The sequence below is a fragment of the Tursiops truncatus genome, chromosome 14, assembly GCF_011762595.2.
Source record: "Tursiops truncatus isolate mTurTru1 chromosome 14, mTurTru1.mat.Y, whole genome shotgun sequence".
In the NCBI taxonomy this organism is placed as follows: domain Eukaryota; kingdom Metazoa; phylum Chordata; class Mammalia; order Artiodactyla; family Delphinidae; genus Tursiops; species Tursiops truncatus.
Genome location: NC_047047.1, coordinates 35,608,569 through 35,633,673, shown reverse-complemented (window position 1 = coordinate 35,633,673; position 25,105 = coordinate 35,608,569). Strand labels below are relative to the sequence as shown.

The 25,105-nt window shown below is 35.2% G+C and overlaps 1 protein-coding gene across 11 annotated transcripts in view; it reads right to left on the bottom strand.

Moving 5' to 3' along the window:
• Positions 1-25,105, bottom strand: part of VPS54 (VPS54 subunit of GARP complex) — a 137,429-nt gene that overhangs the window by 25,142 nt on the left and 87,182 nt on the right. For 10 of the 11 annotated variants that reach the window (XR_004521782.2, XM_033838452.2, XM_073791307.1 and 7 more), the window contains 10 exons: positions 21,969-22,065; positions 15,322-15,662; positions 9,443-9,572; positions 8,437-8,618; positions 7,727-7,839; positions 4,938-5,001; positions 2,355-2,460; positions 1,367-1,454; positions 663-784; positions 471-551 (listed from right to left, as the gene is read on the bottom strand). Coding sequence is in view for 9 of the 11 variants with exons in the window: in XM_033838452.2 (XP_033694343.1) it covers positions 471-551; positions 663-784; positions 1,367-1,454; positions 2,355-2,460; positions 4,938-5,001; positions 7,727-7,839; positions 8,437-8,618; positions 9,443-9,572; positions 15,322-15,662; positions 21,969-22,065 (1,324 nt within the window). In the remaining 2 variants the exon portion in view is untranslated. Of the gene's footprint in view, positions 1-470; positions 552-662; positions 785-1,366; positions 1,455-1,995; positions 2,097-2,354; positions 2,461-4,937; positions 5,002-7,726; positions 7,840-8,436; positions 8,619-9,442; positions 9,573-15,321; positions 15,663-21,968; positions 22,066-25,105 lie in introns of those variants that run through there. The other variant, XR_012325681.1, reaches the window with a different exon arrangement.

Genomic DNA, 25,105 nt, shown 5'->3' with positions numbered 1-25,105 from the left:
CCAGTGCAATTAAGAATTTTTTGGAAAACAGTTCTCCTTTTAATGACCTATGTGGAATGGGAAGCAAATAAGAAACAAGTACTGAAATTGAATATCTATGACGGAAATAAGAGAGCACCTCAGGCTCTGCCTTCTTGGCCTGGAAAATAAAATAACACTTTACTACAAATAATTTAATGTTTATTTTCTCAATTCTGTCTCTGGAAGGCTTTCAGACTAAAATACGCTTTGAAGATACATAATTTTCAATGCAGCTAATATAAAATTACTTCTATATAGGGTTTCTATCATCCTTGAAATCATCTTCCCCCACCCCTACCCCCAAGTTCCTTAGGAAATGAATATCACCTATTTGGGTGATCTGAACATTTGAGTTTTTCCCTAAACCCGGAACAATTTTGATTTGTTAGACAACTGTGAAAAGTCACAACGCTTTCAAGCAAAGCCTAATAATTTCCGTAAATTATTACCTTAGATAACAGCTTGTCAAATAAGCTATCCATTATCGCTACAAGCTTAGCTGATATTTCAGCTATGTGGTCATGGTAGTCCTGTAATGAGAAATAACGTTATATTTTAAAGTCCCTGGGACACATCTAAAATACTTAACAATTATGGAGTTAAATTTATGAAACTCCAGTAGAAAATACATGGAAAGGTACCTTAGTGATATGATCAAAATGCCTAAGCATACTATACTGCTTAGGCTGCAGTCGAGCTTCAAAATGAGCCCTGATCACAGGAATGTAGTGCACGATTAACTGCAAACAGCGTGAAGAAAGAGCTGAAGATCCGGGAGGTAGACATATCGTGGAGAAAAAAAAGGTATTAGCTGATATTTAAGGTATTTAATTACCTATCAAATTATGTAAAAGGTATCAATTAATTTTATACAGACCCCAGTTTAATTACATAAATGAAGAACACAGTAACAGAAAGCAACATATTTCATATTTTTTGTTTAAGAAAATCAGTTGGTACTGAATGATGTAATGAATTATGCTGCTTTTCCAATGGACTCAAGTTGTGCGTAGTACTGGCATGAGGAAGCTAATGGGACAACTGATTCTCTTCTGACATTCAGATACCTTTCACCCCATATATACATACGTACTTCATACATATTACATTTTAACATTTTTTTTGCAGTAGTGCAACTTTCTAGTAACTTATATTTATTGGAGTGAAAATTCCTCATAACATTTCTCCAGAAGTTACTTTTCAGTTATGGCAATACATAAGAAAGTGACATTGCTACTTTTAGAGGCTTTAGTTAGAGGCATAAAAACATCAGGTATAATGAAACATAAGTATAGTGACATCACTGTAATGCCTCAGCATGTGAATTAAATGCAAAAATCCATACCCAAATTTTTTGTAGTTATTGTTTTTAGTCCAACAACTTGCAGTGCACCAGCTCCAAGAACTAACTGGCAACTTCTTGAATTGAAGTACTAACAAAGGAAGAAAAAAAAAACCCAACAATTTACTAAAAACTATTCTTTATATGCTGGCAATGTGTTAATTCTAAAAATACATTCCTCTTTCCTCTCATTGAAGGACCAAATGAGTTTTTCTACTAGGAGCAATTAGGATCTGTTTATGTAATGACAAAAAAAAAAAAAAAAAAAAAAGGCAAAGGGTGTTCCCAAATGATAATATTTACAGTCTGGTAGGGAAAAAGTTGAAAAATTCTAAAAATCAGTTGTTCAGAAATTAATCTTTAATTGGCATTCACAAAACTAGTTGTTTTGGTCATTCTAATTGGATAGTCCTACTTTCGAAAGGGTAACAAAATCTTTCTGGACTAAAATATGACAACTTAATTTTGGGACAGAATTAATTGATAGATTAGGTATTTGAAAAAAATAAAGCCTTTTCTCTAGGCTAGCAGTTTAAAATATCTGTTAATATGAAATGGCTGAATAACAGTATCACCACAGTTTCATTTTACATCAATGGTTCTGAAATAATGATTTAAGAAAAATCTCTAACCTTAGTGAGATGAATTTTGTAAAGTTCAGTGAATTCCTTCCATGCACATTTGAAAACAGTCCAGGTTTTTTGACCTAAGTGGCCTCAGTCATGTTCAGCACCTAACGAACAAATCATCTCCTGTCTCCGATATCATTAACAACTCTATGGGTGTAATGAGGAATCACTAAATGTGGAGTGAGAAGGAAGCAGGTGGCCTCCTTCAAATAACATGTTGTGTTCAACCACAATCAAATGTCACAAAATTAATGTCTTAAAGATAGCTTAACCTCGAAATGTCTTAGAGTTGGAAGACTACTCACGCCCTAATGAATTACTTCTTCCAACTATTTTTTCCATAGGAGTGAAATCATACACACCTTCAATAAATCTGATAGACGAGTGAGCATGTCAGTAGTAACAGATGGGATATTATCCACACACTGGCAATATTCAAGGATAATTCTTATCAACAGCAATACGGTTCTACAAAAAAAGAAAGATGACCCAGTAGACACTCAAAACAAGAAAAATCAAACTGATTTGGCATATAAAAATCAATATTGATCTTGGTAACTGTTAAATTATGTATTTTACCTATAAGTGCAACAGAGTAGGGACTTAGGGTAAGGCAACAGAAAATCCTAGAGTGTAAAATTAAGGAGGCACTCAATTTCAGGGTTGTGCAATTGCAAGGTAATCACTTGCATGACACTGAGAAAGGGTACCTCCTTAAATTTTGTGTTGTGAGCACATCACTCTCTGTGTGACAGTCATACTAAGATAAGTCTCTTCCATAAGGCAGGTATCCCATTCCTTGGCCAATTTAGAAACACTGAAAAAAGCTTAACCAGTGTTTCTGATTATGTAGTAGGTCCTCATAAATGTTGAATTAATGAAGGGAACCTAGTCTAGATTTTCTTAGTGAGATGAAAGATAAACTGTGGCTTCTAAGAACAATATACCTTCTAAGAAGTTTATTGGTAAATCTCAAAAGCTTCTCCAAAGATGAGAAAGTTATCAGCTCATTATCAGGACATGTCATAAGCTGAAAAGAGGCACTACTGGGAGGTTAAATAAGGTTGAAACTAAGGGAGAAAGAGCCATTCATTACAGCACATCTAAATTCAATGAGATCCTCAGAAATGAGTGATCCATGTAAACTAATGTTTTATGAAAGTCTGAACAGAGCAGTGATTCAAGAAGAAGAGTATCTAGCCTTTATAACAGCTTAATTGTCAGACCATATATTACTCTCCAATGCATAGTTCTAGAGTCTGCTTTACTGGGCAGGAGTCCATTGCTTATCTTTTGTAATTTTCTCTCTGAAGATATAATACTCCATCTTTAGCCAGGAAGTTCCATTTTTTGGCAGAAGCCTCTTTGCCTAAAGAGCAAGAAAGCCAGATAGCTAGAGGGGACCATTTCCATCAAGCAAGGGAAGAGTAATAAGACACAGTCCTTCCTCAGTATCCACAGGGGATTGGTTCCAGGACATCACGTGGATACCAAAAACCATGCATGCTCAAGTCCTTTATATAAAATGGCGTAGTAAAGTCTTCCCTCTATATCCACGGGTTCTGCACCCTGGTTGGTTGGATGTGGAACCCATGGATATAGAGGGTTAACTGCAACGGGTAATTAAGGAAAGAAATCATGATTAGATTGAAGGACTAAGATTATAGGGAGGTTGAAAAAAGCTCTGTCCCACCAGAAATGGAAAAGAACTCCAGAGAAGAAAGGAATGGAAGCTTTACCTTACAATGGGTGCACTTCAGAGTTTTGGATAATATACAGGTTGAGAAAAAGCATAAATTCTATACACACTATTTGAGTGCTTATTAGGTGCTAAGAAAAATTAAAGTGGTAAGATATGATCCCCATCTTTGAGGAATTCAGAGACTAACCAGAAAGTGCCATGAGAGAGGCACAGAGAGTTACAAAGAGAGGATCATTCATTCTTCCTGGAAGGGATGGCTGTTTCAGAAAAGACTTACTTAGTGACAAGAAACAAAGAAGTGAAAAAGAATTCTGGTATAGATATTGGGAGCTAGATTTTTATTCTAATTCTGGCTCCATTTGGGTAATTTTATATTAACTACTTAAACTTCTAAGCTCCAATTCTCTTAACTGTAGAAAGGGAACAATAATGCCTGAAATGTCTATTGTACAACATGGTTGTAGAGATCAAATGAGATCATATATATGAAAATATTTAAACTATGAAGTGTTATTAAAATTAAAGTATGTGAAGATATTATCTTAACTACCTATTTAATAAAAGGCATATAGTACTAGACAAACAACACTGGAATTTATATTTTTCTTAGTTAACTTGAATTTGAAATACTGTTTTTGGTAAAAGACCTAATGACAAATGATGATAATGGAAATAACTACCAACAACTATCAACTTCTTGTTAGGTACTAGAACTGTGCTAGATTCTTTACATGAATTACCTGTTTAATTTCACAATAATTCTAAGTACAGTACTATTGTCCACATTTTGTTTTATAAATAAGGAAACTGAGGCGCACAGAGTAACTTGCCTAAGGCCACAAAGTAACAGAGCTGCTGGGACTCAAACCTAAGCAGTCTGACTCACAACTTCAACTACTATGCTGTATACTACACACTAAAAAAGTTGCAGGAAAAAATGAAAGAGCTTGAGACACTTATAACATCATGGAGCCACTATAGCACCCTTGGATTATGTACCTCTAGGTTCTTGTTACATGAGAAAAATCAACCAACCCCTTTTTTTGTTAAGCCAGTGTAGTCCTAATGGATACAGAATACTACAAAATATAGAAAAATAAAAAGGAATCCATAAAATTTCTTTAAAATTCTTTGTAAGATTTACAATTGTTAATCCAAAATTTCCAATTCACATCAAGGGGTAGCTAAAAGACCTATGTTTTAAATACTTGATTCAACTAATGAAGAAAAACGTGTCACTCACCCAACAACAGCATACTGTTGTCCCTCGACAATGAGAACTTCAGCTGGTTTCCTTTCTTCTGTAGCTAGAGAGTAAAGCGAATAAAGAGACATGGGTAAAAGATGAAACAAAATATTGGATAAAAAATTTAAACTGGAAAAAACTGAAAAAGTTCCTATTCAGGGCCTGAAACTATCTCATTTCTGCAAATAAATCTACTTCTTGGGAAACAATTCAGCACAAAGTAAATAAAGTATACTGCATTTGGAATCAGAGAAATCTGGATTTGAATTCCAGTACTGCCAATTACTGGATGCAAGACTAGGCCAATTACTTCTTTTGAATCTCAATATCTGTATCCATTAGACATGGACAACAATATCTACCTTTCAGTGTTGTTACTGAAAGAGATAATGCTTATTAACTGGCTACCCTCTAGGTCTGGCACATGGCAGATGATCGATAAGAAGTAAAGGAAAAAGAATGTTATTAGTTGGGAAAGGCAGAACTAGCATTTCAACTGGTTATCTTTTCTTTATTATAACCCTTAGAGTACAATTTAATTCCTAAATTCAATGGAGAGATTATGTATTACTTTTCAAGATTTTAATCCAAAAGTTACTTTATTTTCAGCATGTGGTATTTCTTATCATTAAAAAACAAAATTCAGCATATTGAGGTGAAAAGAACAGTGGACTGGATTACTGCCCTGAATCAGCCAAATTAAACAGATTACCATGCGCAAGTAAGTCATCATGCTTCCCTAAGCTTCAAATCCTTTTGTTCTAAGACATTAAATATCTACTTCCTCATCTCTTTCAAGGAAAGAAATTCAGTGTGATATAATTTCTAATCACAATTCACTCTGTATGTCAGATTGAGTTTTTTGAGGACAGGGGTTGTGTCTTAACCAATTCTCAATACTGCAGAGAAATGGCTTAGCACAGTAGTTAAGAGGAAGGGCCCTAAAGTCAGTCTGCCTGCAGTTGGATCCCAGCTCTACCACTTCCTAGCCAGGTAACCTTAGGCATGTTGCTTAACCTCTTTGTGCCTCAGTTGCCATATTTTTTAAATGGGAATACTAACAGTGTCTAGCTCATGGATCTGTAAATGAGATAACAATGTAAAGTGCTTAGAAAAAACTGTCTAGTATCAGGTAAGCACCAAATTAATATTAACTGCTATCCATGAAACTTCATCTCCCCAATGCGTAGCTAAGTAGCTAGTAACTCAATAAATAGATGATGGATGCATGAATAATAACCAAGGATCCTTAACTCTGCATGAACTAGTAAAATGTTAATGGATTTCTAATAGCATATCCTTTCTTCTTTCTCAGAGGAAAACAAAAGACAAAAGCAGGGTATATGGACTACCCTGATGGTACATTGGTTAAGAATCCACCTGCCATTGCAGGGGACACTGGTTGGAGCACTAGTCCAGGAAGATCCCACATGCCGCGGAGCAACTAAGCCTGTGCACCACAGCTACTGAGCCTGCTCTCTAGAGCCCGCGAGCCACAACTACTGAAGCCCACGTGCCTAGAGCTAGTGCTCTGCAACAAGAGAAGCTACCACAATGAGATGCCTGCACACCACAATGAAGAGTAGCCCCCACTTGCTGCAACTAGAGAAAGCCTGTGCTCAGCAACGAAGACCCAACACAGCCATAAATAAATAAATAAATAAATAAAAATTTATTAAAAACAACAACAAAAAACACTTTAAAAATTATTCAAAACTTCATAATTTCAAATCTGGCATTACAGGATGAGTTGTACATAAGTTTATATTATTATTATTATTTTATTTATTTATTTTTGGCAGTACGCGGGCCTCTCACTGTTGTGGCCTCTCCTGTTGCGGAGCACAGGCTCTGGACACGCAGGCTCAGCGGCCATGGCTCACGGGCCCAGCCGCTCCACAGCATGTGGGATCTTCCCGGACCGGGGCACGAACACATGTCCTCTGCATTGGCAGGCGGACTCTCAACCACTGCGCCACCAGGGAAGCCCAAGTTTATATTATTAACCCATGACAACTCCACTTTAACTGATATACAAAAATATCTCTAGCCACTGCATGTCTTTCATAAGAGACCCAATTGACATTTGATACAAATGAAAATCTTCTTGAAACTCTAATTTTTTAACTTCTGTGTTTTTCTGGATTGTCCTACCTCTCTGCCCTTCCTTTGTAGTCTCCTTCATAGTTTTCTTATTCTACAGTTCTTTATATTTTGGTTTTCTCTATCATATCACTACTACATTACTTGTGATTGATAATAAATACATTTTTCATCAGACTTAGACCTTTTAAAGTAAAATTATACCTCTTACCTATGTCTCAACATTTGACACATAGTAGAAGCATACTAGTGTCCAATAAAAGAATACATGTCTCTAAACAATACAGTACAGTGGTTAAGAACATAACTATGAAATTATATAAAGTTGGTTTCAAATCCCAGATCTTTATTTGTACCCAATTCCTTAACCCCTGGAAGCCTCATGCCTCCTCACTATTAAACAAGGTAACAATAGTATCTTTATTATAGGTTGTTGTCAGGGTAAACTGGAGTAATGCATGTAAAGCACTTGGTCCAGTGTCTGGATATGGTTAATACTCAATAAATATCGGAAATTATTATTAAAAATTACCACATACTTTTCCAATCAACTACTTACTAAGCTGGGAGTGTTAGTTCTAAGCTTCCCAAGAGGCACTATCAATTAAAGAAATATTAAGCACTCCTAAAAAATGAACAAACAATATAAAATTGAAAGAGAGTGTGTGAAAGAGTACACATACCCCCTGATTTTTTTTCAGGTAAAGCAATCTTTCCATCTGCTATAGAATCAACAAGATCCTGAAATTCTGCGGGAACATCAGCTTGCTTCCAGCGTTCATTGTCTAAGAGGAGGCTATTCAAAAGTAAAAAGAAAGGAAGATAAACTTTAATAATATTTCAACACCATCTCCTTGGGTGAAAAGAAAAGGAAGAGCTGAGTGAGTACATAAGACTTTTGTTATATATTTAAGACTACATGTATCTTAGTTAAATTCAAGTAGAGCCCATGCAATACAAGGCACTGAGTTTTTAAATAATAATGGCCATTACCTGTTAGTACGTAAGACTTTAAAAAGTGCTGAACACCTTAATAAACTGAAATCATTCATAAACAGTATGAATAGTTTCAGAAAATGTTTCTCTTTTTATGTCTCTTAGCCTAGTCAGGAAGAGTGGTAAAACATAATTAACTTCACTTTGAGTGGGAAAGGAAAAGTCAGTCTATTAGGATCTTCCTGGTAAGTACTTTAATGGAACTAAACATTCTAACTACACTTTCAAAAGCTAAGAAATGTGATTTTAATTCCACAATCTGTCTTTAATTAAAAAGAAAAAAATCTGTCAGGGGTTTTAACTGGCCAATTAATGAAGTTTCCTCTTTTAAATATAATTGTGTTTTGTAAAGAAAAGGGGAAAAAAATGAAGAACAGAATGGACATGGTAATAATACCTGAGCTTGGTTTTTCTCTCTTCATGAAACCTGTTTACAAATTTATTAGCTTGGCTCTGAAGTGCTCCAAGTAATGACATGCTTTTTCTTCCACAGATCTGTTCAGTTTCTAAAATGAATGTTTCCATTAATCTGGAAAGTGTTATGAATTCTGTGGAATTTAGCTTCTCAAGAAAACCATCCTAAATTTTAAAGATAACACAAAAATCATGAGAGTTAGTATAACACCAAATATGGATGAGCTATAAAACCAACTTAAACAAATATTGTTTTTATAATAGTTGTATTAATTCCTAAAAATTATTTTAAAACAATTTTAAATGAAATTTCCCAATACTTTAGTCCCAGAAATCAAGCATAAAAAGTTTAAGATGTCTAAATTTTATTCTGATCCCTTTGTAATACAGTAGCTCAGATAAATTCAGATCATACTATACAATTTTCATACTATTGGAGTACAACTAATTTTCTTAATAAATTATTTGGCTAGGTATACACATATATGTGTATAAAAACATTAATTTCAAATTAATTATTAAGGTATTATATTTCAAAATAAGTCTTTTAATCATTTATTTGAAAAGCATGCTTAATTTTTTTTTTTTTTTTTTTTTTTTTTTTTTTGGGGTACGCGGGCCTCTCACTGTTGTGGCCTCTCCCGTTGCAGAGCACAGGCTCCGGACGCGAAGGCTCAGCGGCCATGGCTCACGGGCCCAGCCGCTTCGCGGCATGTGGGATCCTCCCGGACGGGGGCACGAACCCGTATCCCCTACATTGGCAGGCAGACGCTCAACCACTGCGCCACCAGGGAAGCCCTTAATTTTTTCTATTTCTTTTATTTGGATTATTTTGCATTTCAACATCTCCTTAATAGACCACACCAGTACCTTATTAAGTGTTCAAAATATGCATTATGTGGAATAGGGACACAAGCAAGGATATATTTCAGATCTTCAAAATAATGTTACTATGTATAAAGTATCTAAATTTTATTAAAACAACTAACCTTTGCTCTTGACATGAGAAATTTGACAGCTCGATCATGGCATATATCTGAGGCACTATATAATAACTCCTGGACATTATTTGCCAGCTTTCCCAGCTCTAAGTCAGTTAATTTCATGTCTTCATTGACCCTGAAAATGACAGAAAGAGATTAAGTCAAGGAAAGTTGTGAACACACTGTTCACCATAGATGACATACCAATAAAAAACAAAAAGCTGTAAAATTTACATTTGAGGGAAAATTCTGTGATGTATCATATACTTTTATTTTTGTGGTAGAGTATCACATAAACAAGCTCAGATAACACAAATATATTTTACCCTAATATTATATAAGAATAATTTTCTCTCTCTGCTGTAGTATTTTTAATACTTAGTTCAGACTCTGACTGGAAATTCTGCAAAAACTACAGCAAAAGAAATTCTCATTAGGTACAAGGGCGTAGCTGTGGCAGGTTGTGCACAGGTGCTTAGGATGACATGGTGGAAGCAAGAGGAAAGGAATGGAAAGAAGGAACAAACAGGCCCTCTTTTTACTTATAATTATGAATGACTATTAATAGATCAACTAAACTAATATTTCCTGAGTATTTACTGTGCTTAACTACTATGCACTGGAGGGAATACTGTTCTCAAGAAACTTACAATTAAATAGGAGTATTTATAATATGTAATGCATCTATTCCAGTTTTGAGGAAGAAATGTAAGACTTCCTGTTTTTTATACATTTTTCCCCAGGGCATGTATAAAGACCACTGATTCTGTGCCAACAAGTCAGTTTAGTGTTATCATGAACCAAGTGAAGTACCTTAGTATAATTTTTCTCCGTTTCAGTTGAATTAAAATAACTTTCAAAGATATTTCAAAGAGGATCTGATGTATATTAATTTGAGGCAAACCACCACTCTCACTGGGTTAAGGTATTAAAGAAAGTTATTACCTGCTATCCTTTAAAGTTATATCATTAAATTTACTTACCAGTGCTTTAAAATAATGGATGGATAAATATTTTTAAAACACTCTCAGATACAGTACCTTGCTTGGTTCTCACACTCTGAAGAAGATAGATAAATTTCTACTTTACAGATGAGGATACTGAATCTTGAAAGTTTAAGTGATCTACTCAAGGTCACAAGGTTAAGAGGGTGGGACTAGAACCCAGAATTAGTCTAATTCTATTTCTAATCTGATAAGCTTCTTCTACTGCAACATTTCCTTCTATATAAACAGTCCAAGTGCTATTTCAATTCCAGCTCCCATAAAACTGTTTGCTTAAATTTCAAAGTTAAAATTTTATTTCAATTGTAAATTCGATTTTCTGAAGGATTTCTAAAATTTGCCCCTAAGTAAGGGAATGATTAAGAATTTGGAACTCTTACCAATACGCCACCAATTCACAAAGATATAAACAGGAAATAGCAAAAAAAAAAAAACCAACTTAAGTCTTTAAGAAAGTAGGGTGACAATCCAAAAACCTGGGACGTTTGGTTTTCTAAAAAAATCATTTATTTGTTTGTAATTTTGCTTTTTAAAAAGATTTTTAAAAATTTAAGTCTAATGGATCTCTTTCACGTTACTAGGGAAAAGCAAAAAACAAAACCTCACAAACATGATCCAGTAATTCTACTTCTGGCTATGTACACACACGAACTGAAAGCAGGATCTCAAAGAGATATATTTGCACACCCATGTTCACAGTAGCACTATTCATAACAGCCAAGAGATGGAAACAATCCAAGAGTCCACTGACAGATAGATAAAATGTGGTATATACATACAATGGAATATTACTAAGCCTATAAAAAGAAGGAAATTCTGACACATACTACAACATAGATGAACCTTAAACACAATATGCTAAACAAAAGGACAAATACTGTATGATTCCACTTATATGAAGTACCTAGAGTAGTTGAACTCATGGAGACAGAAAGTAGAAGAGTGGTTGCCAGGGGATTGGTAGGGAAGGAAATGGGGAGTTGTTGCTTAATGTGCATAGGATTTCACATTTGCAAGAAGAAAAAGATCTGGAGATTGGTTGTACAACAGTGTGAATATATTTACCACTACTGGACTGTGCACTTAGAAATGGCTAAGAAGGTAAACTTTTTATGTTTTTATTTTAACCACAATTTAATTTAAAATAAAAAATTTTAAAAACCTACAAAACTTTCTAATCCTTTCCATTATTTTTCCTTTCCCATTTCCTGCATGGGAAATTATTTACTCTTTTGTGCCCATGTCTGCATTGGAATAAACTTACAAAGTTGTAGATTATTTTGATAATGTAAGAAAATATGGAAAATCTACCACTAACATAGATAAAAAATCAGACATCATTTCTGCATGTACTGCATCTATGACACAATTACATACTGCAAAAACACTTGATACAAGAAAGAACTAGTTAGGGTCACGTGTATAAATATACTCAATCAATCCATTGCCCCTTGGGGGTGGGTAGTTCCCAGACATTTATGTGCCTATGAAACACAGAAGAAACCACCTACAGAACCTCTGGTATCATGCTATGGGAGCATGCCATTGTGGAAAGCCAGAGAAGCTCCAGACTGTATAGTAAGCCACAGTGGAGGTGGGAGGGGAGGGATAAAAACTATGAGGCTGCATTTGATTTAAAGGAATCTCAAATAGTACAGCAGATTTCTAGCTATCTTTTAATATCGTTTCTCACTTCTGCCATAATAGTTTTAGCTATCAAATAGCCAACAAGCTATAGACTATTTCTCAAGCCTCTCTTACAGCTAGATATAGACATGTGATAATATTCTAGCCACTAGGATGTGGGACTGCAAATTCTGAACTGTGCTCTTAAAAAGAAAGAAAGGATAAAACATGAACAAATTTATGTGAAAGCAACAGGGAACTAACAAATCTAAAATGTATATGGATTTGCAACATAAATAGGGCATACTGGAAGAAGAATAAAAGGTAGGAGAAATGACCAGATATTAAGACTAATTAAAAAGCGATCATAGGGTTTCCGTGGTGGCGCAGTGGTTGAGAGTCCGCCTGCCGATGCAGGGGACGCGGGTTCGTGCCCCGGTCAGGGAGGATCCCACATGCCACGGAGCAGCTGGGCCCGTAAGCCATGGCCGCTGAGCCTGCGCGTCCGGAGCCTGTGCTCCGCAACGGGAGAGGCCGCAACAGTGAGAGGCCCGCATACCGCCAAAAAAAAAAAAAAAAAGCGATCATAACTAATACAATTTTACTTAATGGTACCGGTGCAAAGCAGACAAGTGAACAAAACAGAATCTAGAAACAGACTCATACATATATGAATATTTAATTTAAGACAAGAGTGGCACTATAGAGCAACGGGTAAGACAGTCTTTTCAATAAATGGTGTGAAGTTAAAAAGATATCCACATGAGGAAAAAGACAACAACCTCACACTATACACAAAAATCAATTCCAGATGGATTGTGGATCTAAATGTGAAAGGGACAGCAACAAAGCTTCCAGAAAAAAACATAAGAGAATATCATCAAAGTCTTAGGTTAGGGAAAGATTTCTTAAATAGGACACACAAAAAAAGCACAAACCATAAAAGGAAAGATTGAATCATAAGATATTAAAATTAAGAACTTTTATTCACCAAAGACCCCAATAAGAGAGTGAAAAGTCAACCCACAGAGTGGGAGAAGATATCTGCAGTATGGACAACTGACAAAGGGCTGTGTTGGGACTACATAAAGAACTCCCATAAATCAATAAGAAATAAAAGGCAAACCAATAGAGAAGTGGGCAAAGGATTTGAATAGGGCCTTCACAGAAGAGGATATCCAAACAGCCAATAAATATATGAAAAGTGCCCTCTTACCAATCATCAGGGAAATAAAAATTTAAACTACTATACCTGTGACATATCCACCAAAATGTCTAAAATGTAAAAGACTGACAATACCAAGAGTGAATGAAGATGTGGAGTGATAGGAATGCTTCCACACAGCTGATAGGATTGTAAAGGAGTACAATCCTTTGGGAAATTGTTTGGCAGTAGTTAAATTGGCTATTCACAATACTTATTCATTCCTAGGTATATATTCAACAGAAATACTTACGTCATGTACACTGAAGACATCTACAAGAATGTTCACAACAATCAAACTGAAAATAATCCAAATTTCATCAACAACAGAATGATAAATACATTGTGGTGTAGTCAGAAGTGGAATATTTATGCACAAATAAACTACTGCTGCATGCAACTACTTAGAAAAATATCACAAATATAACGTGGAATGAAAGAAATTAAAGACTAAAGAACATGATTCCATTTATGGTTCCATTTATATAAAGTTTAAAACCTGCAAAAACCAATAGTTTTAATGTTTTTTTTGGGGAAAAAGTGAAAGCATAGTGGCAGGGGGGGCTTCTAGAGAGCTGGTAATGTTCTATCTCTTAACCTTGGTGATTACACCAGGGTGTTCATTTTGTTACAATAAATTGAACTGAACACTTACAACTGGTCCATTTCCCTATATGTGCATCACATTCCAATTAAAAGGTTAAAACAAAACAAAAAAGTAAGGAGAGTACCAGCCTTTGTCCTCTCCTTCCTGCTGCTACAGATTGAAATGAGATGATAAAACCTCCTAAGACACAGAGGGAAGCTACACAATGAGATGGTAGAGCTACCTTCTCAGCTCTGGACCTCCTACCTCTGAATTGTTACAGGAGAGAAACAAAATTCTATATTGTTTAAGCTACAGATGTTTTTACATCTCTTTTAACAGCAGTTTTAGACTGAACCCTAACTAATAAATGTGAAAATATAAGCCAGAACAGAGAAGAAAAAAATTTATTAATATGTAGTTCAGGGTTTGATTGATTGATTTATGGTGGGGAGGGGGAGGTATTATAGCTGACTTTACACTATAACTGCAACCTTTATAAGCTCCTGGGCTATAAGCCAACTTACATCAAAATGAACAAAAGTACTGAATTCTTATTATTCTTAGTAATAACAAAATACAAACAATGTTCTTGGACCAGAAAGATTTTAATGGCTATTTTATTTTTGTTCTTCCTATTCAGAACATTATTGGGACAACTGGTGAACTTTGAATGGGGTCTGTGCATTAGATGGTAATAATGCAGCAATGTTTTCTTGATTTTAATTGGTATACTGTAGTTATTTAAGAGAGTGTTATTGTATTTAGGAAATATACACTGAAGTATTTGGAACATCAAGTCTGCAACCTACTGTCATACGATTGAGAAAAAATTTTAACATGAGAGACAAAGAAAGGAGAGACGAAAAGAGAGTGAGAAAGAGAGAGGAAGGGAGAAAGAGGGCAGTGTGGTAAACCATTAACTGGGGAAGCAAGGTGAAGGATATATGAGAGTTTTTTGTACAATGCTGACAACTTTTCTGTAAATTTGAAATTATTTCAAAATAAGTTTAAAAAAGATAGTGTGACCCACTTGGAAATTCATGTCTGAAAAACTGAAAATTGTAACTCAAACAGATTTTCACTATATACAAAATACAAAGGTGACATAGTAAAAGAAAGAAACATAACCAAGGAAATACTGACCTGAGTTCCAGGACAGGTTCTGCCACTAATGACTCTAAATAAGTCATCTAAACTCTCCAAATTGAGGGCATTTAATTAAATGGTTCCTTCCCAGCCTTAAAATTCTACAATTCTCAATTACTTCCAATGCTCACCTCCTTACCTTGCATACATTTTCAAAAAGATACATGTTTCAGAAAATTAATTTATTTTTGTTAAATTAAATTCCAAAAGACCAAAGTGTACACGGTTTCTCAATAAACTGAATAACCAATCTTATTGGAACCATTAATAAGATGACTCAGAATCTTGTTAACTTGGCAGCAGTCACCATACTCACATAATATCCACAGCTCCTGGAGTAACAGAGGATGATGTCTGCTCTTTGCTGGATGAAGAATCAGTAGTACATTCTGGTTCGGATACCGAATCACTGCTGCAAGGCTCACTATTTGGAGATGCATTTCTTTGAGAGGTAGCGTCAATTGCTATAGGTGTTAATTCACTCTCACTGAATGCATCGCTTATAAACATGCCTTCATGGATTAAATAAGCCACCTCTGTGTCCAGTGAATTGTCTTTTGCAGCATTCTTCTGCTGCGAAATCTCCTCCAATTCTCTAGTCCTTTGGTTTTTGTCAAGAACTGAGAGAACAACACTGTGAATGATATTTAACGTTGCCTACAAGAAAACAGGGTACATTTTTAAAGGATTTAAAATATTTTGTACCTAAAGGTTCCAAAAGTGAACTCTGTGTATGTACTTTTGAACATCTTACAAATGAGTCAAGGTCATGCATATCAGAATTTCTTTTATTACACAGTAAAGGTGAATTGTGAAAAAGAATTGCTCAACAGAGATGTTTCCCTAAAGCTTAGACATAGGGCTCCATTTACAAATTAATTTTGTAAATGGAAATCTCCCTAAAATATACTGCATATTTCTCTAACTTCTTAAATAGGTTACACTAAACAAAACTTGCCTGTCAGAGGATCATATTCGTTGATTGATGTGCTTTCTTTTCTATTTTTTTTAAAGGGGGGTGTTTGGAACAGAGCAACCAGTATCCAATCATCTATGCAACAAATATTCACTGGGTTTCTTTTTTAATTAATTAATTGATTTGGCTGCATTGGGTCTTCACTGCTGTGCACGGGCTTTCTCTAGTTGCGGCGAGCGGGGGCTACTCTTTGTTGTGGTGCACGGGCTTCTCGTTGCAGTGGCTTCTCTTGTTGAGGAGCACGGGCTCTAGGCGCATGGGCTTCAGTAGCTGTGGCTCGCGGGCTCTAGAGCACAGGCTCAGTAGTTGTGGAGCACGGGGTTAGTTGCACCGCAATGTGTGGGATCTTCCCGGACCAGGGATCAAACCCATGTCCCCTACGTTGGCAGGCGGATTCTTAACCACTGCACCACCAGGGAAGTCCTGCTGTGCTTTCTTAAAAGGAAAAAACAATCCGTATTCCTTACCGTACCTACCCTTAAATCCATCTCTCTCTCCTCATCTTACACCTTTTTCTCACTCATTCACTGCTCTCCAGACATTCTGGTTCTCTTCCTATTCTTCTAAATTCCACTGTTCCCATCTCAGTGCCTTTGTTGTTTCCTCTGCCTGGAATGTTCTTCACCTTGATGTTTGCATACATGTTTCCTTCTCATCACTCAGGTTCCTGCACGACTGTCACTTCCTCAAGAAGCCTCCGGGACGTCCCTGGTGGTCCAGTGGTTAAGACTCCGTGCTCCCGATGCAGGGGGCAAGGGTTCGATCCCTGGTAGGGGAACTAAGATCCCTCATGCCGCACGGCAAAAAAATAAAATAAATAAATAAATAAATAAAACTGAATCAAAAACAACAAAAAAAGCCTCCTATGACTCCTTCCAGCAACCCTATCTCATTAACCAGTTTTTTTAAAATAACAGTTACCACTATCTTTTTATTTTTTTAATTCTAGGTCTCTTTCCACTACAATGTTAGCTCCATGAGATATTATATCCTACTGCCTAGAATAGTAAGTACTGGGCACATAGGAGGTACTTAACAAATACTGAAAGCTAGATGAATTAAGAGTAAATTTATGTAAGTCAATGTCTTCATGGACTACTAAGAAACAGGGGCTGCATTCCTACTTTAACGTTCATGGTTGCGTTCTTGTAATTTGTTGCTCCTTTCTTAAAACTCTTGATTTCTTTTTTAGGATCTACATGGTTCTAGGCAAGCAGACTCCAACTTTAAGTCTCCAAAGATAGGATAAGGGTCTAAGCTAGTCCAATCAACTAATGGAACCACCTGAGCTTAAAGCTAAGAAGATACACAGAAGACAGACTGAGAGAAACACAGAGAAACAAAACCAAGGCTTGATAACATCATCAACCTCTCTATCAAGCACCTAAAGGCTGACCTACCTATGGTTATTTTTCAGTTATATGAACTAATAAACCCCCTTAATTGTTTAAAACACTCTGTGTTTCCTGTTATTTGGAACTAAACGCACTCTAAGTGATACAATATTCCATACAGTATATGAGAGATTCTGAGCCTTCGAGTGTCTGTGGACACTGCATATTTTCTTTCTCCATTAATCACTTCTCTATTGTCACAAGCTTGCTCCTTGCTACACTCCTCCATTGCTGCTTTTAATCCTCACTACTGTCTCGTCTTAATCTTGATGTGCTTTCTCCCCCATCTTCATTTTGCCTTTCTTCTTCCTTATCTCTTCTCTCTTGATGATTTTCTTTCTTAAAAAATTTTTTTATAAAAAATGGTCACGGTCTTTGGACATAGTCTTTTTCTCCCCAACAACTATTCTATACCTCCCCCATAGGAATACAGCTATGCAAAACTGAGTCCACCTTCTGGCTTCAGGTGTTAGTCCTACGTATCCCACACAGTATACTCCCAACCTCCTTGCCACAGGATTAGTTCAGAAGTGAGAAGAAAATCCAGACCCAAAGCAAGCAGTGCACAGCATTGTCCTGACCACAGTAACCTAAATCAGCCCAGTGGATTAAAACCAAGGACTTTGATGATTGAAGAAGAAAAAATCTTGTTTTAGGAAGTAGAGTATACAAATGTGGAAGACCTAAAACTGTTATACATAGACATTTTGCTATAATTAGGTTGGTTACTTTGAAGGTGAAGCCAACAAAGAGGAGGTAGAAGTGAATTAAAACAGAGAAACTAAGGGAGAAAACCATGACCACATCATAACTGAAGCCTATCCTCGTTTTGGACTATTTTAAGTTCCCCAAGCCAATGCATTTCTTTTATTGTTTAAATTAGTTTCATTTGAATACTTTGTCCCTTTTAACTGATAACATCTTAGCTAATACAATAAACTTTCCATATACAGTGTATCAGGTGTTCTCTTAAGGGTTCTTCTTCACTGTTTTCACCATACCTACAGTTTTAAAGGTTTGCTGATTATTTTTTTCCAGAAGATTTTACAATACATAGTAGATTCAACAGTAGGTACGCGATTTATTCTCTGAACTTTCATATTGCAGCAGTTTACAGTCAAGTTCATGTTCAAAGACCAGAACCGCTAAAATAAATTTTTCCAGTCTTGAGAATAATGAATGAAATAATCTGGTAACCATATTCATAAGTCTTTAAAATGATAGTCCAGAATTATTTGTCCACATAACAAATTGAAAACTTAAAAGTTAAAAATTTCTTAAAAAAGAATGTAAGCTTGCATTTAAGGATTATTTTCTTTTTTAGCTATACAAATCATCTTACACTATGGGATATAAACAATAAACAAGAATTCTAATAAAAATACAAAATACAATTAATGCCCAGAAATAAACCCATGCACTCATGGTCAATTAATCTACAACAAAGGGCAAAATACAGCAAGAATATACAATGGAGTAAAGACAGTCTCTTCAACAAGCGGTGCTGGGAAAACTAGATAGCTACATGTAAAAGAATGAAACGAGAACACTCTCTAACACCATATAAAAAAAAAACCTAAAAATGGATTAAAGAACTAAATGTAGGACCAGATACTGTAAAACTCCTAGAAGAAAACATAGGCAGAACAGTCTTTGACATGTTGTAAATCACAGCAATATTTTTGGGGACCTGTCTCCTAGAGTAATGGAAATAAAAACAAAAATAAACAAATGGGACCTAATTAAACTTAAAAGTTTTTGCACAGCAAAGGAAACCATAAACAAAGTGAAATGACAACCTATGGACTGGGAGAAAATATTTGCAAATGATGCAACTGACAAGGGATTAATTTCCATAATATACAAACAGCTCACACAGGTCAATATCCAAAAAAAAAAAAAAAAAAACCCAAACAACCCAATTAAAAAATGGGCAGAAGATCTAAATAGACATTTTCTCCAAAGAAGACATACAGATGGCCAACAGGCACCAGAAAAGATGTTCAATATCACTAATTATTAGAGAAATACAAACCAAAACCCCAATGAGGTATCACTTTACACCAGTCAGGGTGGCCATCATCAAAAAGTCTACAAATAGTAAATGCTGGAGAGAGTGTGGAGCAAAAGGTACCCTCCTACACTGTCGGTGGGAATGTAAATTGGTGCAGCCACTATGGAGAACAGTATGGAAGTTCCTTAAAAAACTAAAAATAGAGTTACCATATAATCCAGCAGTCTCACTCCTGGGCATATATCCAGAGAAAACTCTAATTCAAAGAGATACATGCAACCCAATGTTCATAGCAGTACTATTTACAATAGCCAAGACATGGAAGCAACCTAAACGTCCATCGACAGATGAATGGATAAAGAAGATGTGGTACATATATACAATGGAATATTATTCAGCCGTAGGAAAGAATGAAATAATGTCATTTGCAGCAACATGGATGGACCTAAAGATTATCATACTAAGTGAAGTAAGCCAGAAAGAGAAAGACAAATACCACATACCACATGATATCACTTATATGTAGAATCTAAAAAAACTGATACAAATGAACTTATTTACAAAACAGAAACAGACTCACAGACATAGAAAACAAACTTATGGTTACCAAAGGGGAAAGAGCTGAGGGGGTGGTGGTGGTGCGGCAGGCGGGGGGATAAATTAGGATTTGGGGGTTAGCAAATACAAACTACTATATATAAAATAGATAAACAGCGGTCCTACTGTATAGTACAGGGAACTATATTCAATATCCTGTAATAAACTATAATGGAAAAGAATATGAAAAAGAATATATATATGTATAACTGAATCACTTTGCTGTATACCAGAAACTAACACAACATTGTAAATCAACCATAGTTCAATTAAAAAAAAGTAATACCTCTTTTTGTAGAAAACTTAGGAAAAACAGAAAAGAATGAATCACAAATTTAAATTATACATAATACTACCACCTAAAGATAACCACTAAAAAGACAAGCTGTCTCTTTGGTCTATGGAGATGAAGAGGTAAAAAAATCTTTCTAACACAGCTAAGAGCAGACTATATATTTAAGTAGGTCTCTGTCTTGCTTTTTAACTTAACGTTATAATGCATGCATTTTCTTCAATCATTAAAAATCCTTGCCTGCATGATATTCCATGATAGTGAATATACCAGGCATAACTTATTTTACCATTCCTCTATTGTTAGACATCATGGTTCTTTCCAATTTGTAGTTATTTAAAAATTCTTCATTAAAAATGAACAGCTGTAATTAACATTATTTTTCAGCAAAATCATGCCCTCAAGGAACCACAAACTTTTTCAAAGAAAAAAGTACTATATTTAAAGATTAAACATCATTTTCAAAGATGTTTTACAACAGTATTAGTTTAAGTGGCCTAAATGTGAAAATAAGAAGCTACAATTAGGACAGATCACTGTTCCCATATTGTACATACATCAAATAATAATGTGGCTTAGTTTAACTGATATAGAACCTAAAAGATAGCTACTTAAAAATAACTGGCAAAAAGTTGGCCAGTTCTAACTATGCAATGTAGGAGTTCTATATAACCAGACCTGTGTGTGATAAGGTCATGGTAGGAATATAAGAAAAAGTGAAAACAAGCCCTCATTACTGTGCAATCCACAGATAAAGGTTTGCTATCTATCACTATCAATGGATAGGATCAACATTTTGGTAGGAGTCTGAATTAAGTATAGTGAATCACATTTTATAAAACTTTTCCCACTCTGACTGGAAAGCTTATGTATGTGACTTAGAGCATGTCAATGTCAATAAGGAAGTCATATCGCAGATAAGTACCAAAGTCCCTCAGATCATTTTTAACATGAAACTCAGGAGATGCCAGGGATGTTAACTAGGACATAAATACAATACTGACACCTGATAATTCAAAGAATATCACATTTCACAAACAGTCTGTTATACTCAGTAATTCCTAATGACTGTCTTATTAAAACACAGTTATGACATGTTGGTAATCCCAACCAACATGTATTAGAGTCTGTGACATTTTTTCTTCTGAAAAATGCTGTGTGGCATGTGTTCTTTTCCTTATAATGACTGGATTCAAATTAAGTTGTTTGATCAAAGGGACAAAGTAATTAAATGCAATGCATGATACATGAATGGATTCCAGATTGAAAAATGAAAAAAAACCCTGCAATAAAGAACATCAGTAGAGCATTTTAAATATGAACCATATGTTTAAAAATACCATTATATCAACATTAAATTCCTAGAAAAATTAAGTGGTTTGGGATAGATTTTTGAGTGTTTCACAATATTGTAATTCTAGGTAATCTACAGAGATTCAAGCATCACAAAAGGAAATATTACTGTATAATATTTAATGCCAAGTTAGCATCATATTTCTTTTAAAATAAAACATATCATCCAAAATTATAAAAAGGTACCAAAATACTCTGAAGAACTTCAAATCTAATTTAAAACCCTTTAGAAAAATTACAGAAACAAAGAAATTTTGTTTTATTCTAATTTTCATATCTAGAAAGATGACTTAACTTTAGGGATATTCTGGACAAACTGATAAACACATAAGCTTACCTTAACTCTCTGTAGGAAAATTGTAAACTTAGAGAAAATATCCTTTAGCAGATCAAACCACTGAAGAAAATTCAACATTCTCATCTGATCTGCAAGCCTAGAAAAGAAAATTCAAACAAAAATAATGACTGTCTTCAGGCCAACATGGTGTTATCTACAAATTGGAGGAAACTACACTAAATACTAGCAACAAAAGAATAATAAAACACAATTTAATCTAGATACCTAGCTAAAATTGTAAAACTGAGATGAAGATGTCAATTACTAAGCAACTTCTCCTTGTTTAAACATCTCTAAGACTAGTCAAGTACACTGACTTATGAATCTTATCATGTAGTAATTCCATGTGAACATGCTTCGTGACCATTCAATGAAAAAGCATAGAGAAATAAACTAATTTTGGTTAAATATGGAAAAGATATATTCTGGAATAAAAATAGAAACATAACATCTCCCTTAATAAATGAGCCTCTTCAATAAGTGGTGCTGGGAAAACTGGACAGCTACATGTAAAAGAATGAAATTAGAACACTCCATAATACCATACACAAAAATAAACTCAAAATGGATTAAAGACCTAAATGTAAGGCCAGACACTATCAAACTCTTAGAGGAAAACTTAGGAAGAACACTCTATGACATAAATAACAGCAAGATCCTTTATGACCCACCTCCTAGAGAAATGGAAATAAAAATAAACAAATGGGACCTAATGAAACTTAAAAGCTTTTGCACAGCAAAGGAAACCATAAACAAGACGAAAAGACAGCCCTCAGAATGGGAGAAAATATTTGCAAATGAAGCAACTGACGAAGTATTAATCTCCGAAATTTACAAGCAGCTCATGCAGCTCAATATCAAAAAGCAAACAACCCAATACAAAAATGGGCAGAAGACCTAAACAGACATTTCTCCAAAGAAGATATACAGATTGCCAACAAACACATGAAAGAATGCTCAACATCATTAATCATTAGAGAAATGCAGATCAAAACTACAATGCGATATCATTTCACACCGGTCAGAATGGCCATCATCAAAAAATCTACAAACAATAAATGCTGGAGAGGGTGTGGAGAAAAGGGAACCCTCATACACTGTTGGTGGGAATGTAAATTGATACAGCCACTATGGAGATTCCTTAAAATCAGCCAGTATGGAGGTTCCTTAAAAAACTACACATAGAACTACCATACGACCCAGCAATCCCACTATTGGACATATACCCTGAGAAAACCATAATTCAAAAACAGTCATGTACCACAATGTTCATTGCAGCTCTATTTACAATAGTCAGGACACGGAAGCAACCTAAGTGTCCATCGACAGATGAACAGATAAAGAAGATGTGGCACATGTATACAATGGAATATTACTCAGCCATAAAAAGAAACGAAATTGAGTTATTTGTAGTGAGGTGGATGGACCTAGAGTCTGTCATACAGAGTGAAGTAAGTCAGAAAGAGAAAAACAAATACCGTATGCTAACACATATATATGGAATCTAAAAAAAAAAAAAAAAAAAATGGTCATGAAGAACCGAGGGGCAAGACGGGAATAAAGACACAGACCTACTAGAGAATGGACTTGAGGACACAAGGAGGGGGAAGGGTAAGCTGAGACAAAGTGAGAGAGTGGTAGTGTATATATGGACATATATACACTACCAAATGTAAAATAGATAGTGGGAAGCAGTCGCATAGCACAGGGAGATCAGCTAGGTGCTTTGTGACCAGCTAGAAGGGTGGGAGAGGGAGGGTGGGAGGGAGGGAGATGCAAGAGGGAAGAGATATGGGGATATATGTATATGTATAACTGATTTACTTTGTTATAAAGCAGAAACTAACACACCATTATAAGGCAATTATACTCCAATAAAAATGTTAAAAAAAATAAAAATAGAAACATAACATCTCCCCTAATAAACTTAATAACCTACTTTTCTAACTACAGACTAAAAAGTGCTCTTCCGTATATCATGTGGCATGGTGGCTAAGAGCATGGGCTCTTAAGACACAATGCCTTGGTTCAAGTTCCAGCCCTGCCACTTACTAGTTGTGTGACTCTGGACAAATGACTTAACTCCTCCATGATCTAATTTTCTCATTTTAAATAGGTAGAACCTACCTTATATGGTAGCTGTGAATATAAACTGAGTTAATACGAAGTACTCAGAACAATGCACAGTGCTATGTAAATATTAGCCAATATTGTATTAGTTACATATATATTATATATATACTAAATATTACAATACATAATAGTACAGCCAATATTTTTATAACTGACATCAATCAACTTTAAGATTAAAAATTAATAAAAAAATAGAAATCCATAAAGATATTTTAGAGTACTACAATGACTTATTACTCCAAATTTTTAATTAATGCTGCTACACCTAGGACTTTATTCTCAAAAGATACTCCTATACACTTGAGATATAGAATGTTCTCTAAGTTGAGAAAATTCCCTAGGGAAGAAAAATATTAAAAATAACTGACTCTCCATGTATATAGGGCTTTTAGCAAAGGTCCAGTAACTTAATTTTTCCAGCTACTAGTGATCCCTGCATTATTAGGATTGCTTCAACTGATTCTGAAACTGAGCTTTCACTAGGTAATAGTGTGGAAATTAAAACTCCACAATCCTCATTCTATGAGTCTGGCCCAGAGAAGTTTTACAGTTATCCATATTACTATTCATATCTTAGACCAGTTAATAAAGTTTAGATACCTATATGAACAAGAAATTCATAGTCATAAAATATTTATCACTGTTCTCCTTAAAATAAGAATAGTTATTTCAAGGGGAAAACAAAAAATTATAGACATGGGCAATTCAAAATCATGTACTCAAACTTCTCAAAGCTAACTGGGTTTTAATTATATAGCTAAATAATTTAAATTTAACACCGCTACTCCTCTTCAATTTCCACCCTCCATATGACGTTGTATCCTCTCCACCCTCTCTCTGCCCTGGGAGGCTGACCTGCTGGGCTTGGCCAGTGAGGAGCCCTTACAAAAGACTGAAAGGAGGAAAGGTGCTAATAGTCCATCTCCATCCCTGAGGGGTTACCTCAGGATGACTGCCTCCCTCCACTGAAGATCACTTCAACTACTAAAAGACTTTTTTTTTTC